General features: G+C 53.8%; 1 protein-coding gene across 1 annotated transcript in view; it reads left to right on the top strand.

Annotated features, from left to right (window-relative positions):
• The window catches only part of TRIM63 (tripartite motif containing 63), a 16,649-nt gene that overhangs the window by 1,554 nt on the left and 14,054 nt on the right, over positions 1-1,041 (top strand). The window contains exon 2 of the mRNA XM_023519099.1: positions 400-572. Within this exon, the coding sequence (XP_023374867.1) occupies positions 400-572 (173 nt within the window). The remainder of the gene's footprint in view (positions 1-399; positions 573-1,041) is intronic.

The raw sequence follows: 1,041 nt of genomic DNA, 5'->3' as shown, positions 1-1,041 counted from the left end.
CTCTGCCTCCCAGAGTGTTGGGATTACAGGCGTGAGCCATTGTGCCTGGCCCAGTCTTAATCTTTAAATTAGCAGTGTTAGAAGCTTGCTTGAATTATGGTGCCCATTTCACGAGCGGGCACACTGAGTCTTAGAGAGAAAAGATCAGTTGCCGAAAGTTAGAGAATAAAGGTGATTTGAACCAGGTCTGCTGACTCCCGGTCGTGTCGATGGTGAACTTGCTTCTCAGGTGCTCTGTGTGTAAACAAGGCTGGCTCCTGCAAGATGGGGATCCCCAGGTCATTTGGCCGTTTGGCTGGATGGGAGTGGTTGGGGCATCAGGGGAAGGATAGCAAGAGATTCGAGGGGAAGCAGTTAAGGAGGGAGCCTAGGCCTAACCACAATTGCTGCCACCTGCAGGCTGCAAATCCCTACTGGACCAACAGGGGCGGTTCCATGTCCTTGTCTGGAGGTCGTTTCCGCTGCCCCTCCTGCCGCCACGAGGTGATCATGGACCGTCATGGGGTGTACGGCCTGCAGAGGAATCTGCTGGTGGAGAACATCATTGACATCTACAAGCAGGAGTGCTCCAGGTTGGTTATCCAGTCTGCTGCCCCCCGCCCTCCCAGGCTCCTTCTTCCTCCTCTACCTGCTCAGGATCCAGGCCCCCAGCTGGACTAGCTGCACTAGCCAGTTCAGAGAGCCATTTTTCTATTCCCCAAGCAGGAGCAGAGGCCCATATCCCCCCACCCTGCCTTTCCTGATTGCTCAGTGAATGAGAAAGGACCCATACATTAGGCTGCCTTCCTAGGAGATTCAGAGACAGAGATGGGGGAAAGACAAGATGAGAGAAGGGGAGAGAGGCACTAGGGCCACCTGAATGGCCCTGGTCAGCAGAGAACGCTCCTGGTGAGATGACTAGGGCATCTATACGGATAGCAATGGCTCTTCTCCTTGGTGCCTGGAGGCATAGTGCCAGGCACTGGGAATGCTTCATCATCCAAGCACCAAGCCTCGAAGTAGCCCTGTGGACCAAGTGTGACTTTTTTTTTTTTTTTGAGA

The sequence above is a fragment of the Otolemur garnettii genome, unplaced genomic scaffold (genome assembly GCF_000181295.1).
Source record: "Otolemur garnettii isolate 467f Iridium unplaced genomic scaffold, OtoGar3 scaffold00156, whole genome shotgun sequence".
In the NCBI taxonomy this organism is placed as follows: domain Eukaryota; kingdom Metazoa; phylum Chordata; class Mammalia; order Primates; family Galagidae; genus Otolemur; species Otolemur garnettii.
This window is presented reverse-complemented; position numbering and strand designations above follow the sequence as displayed.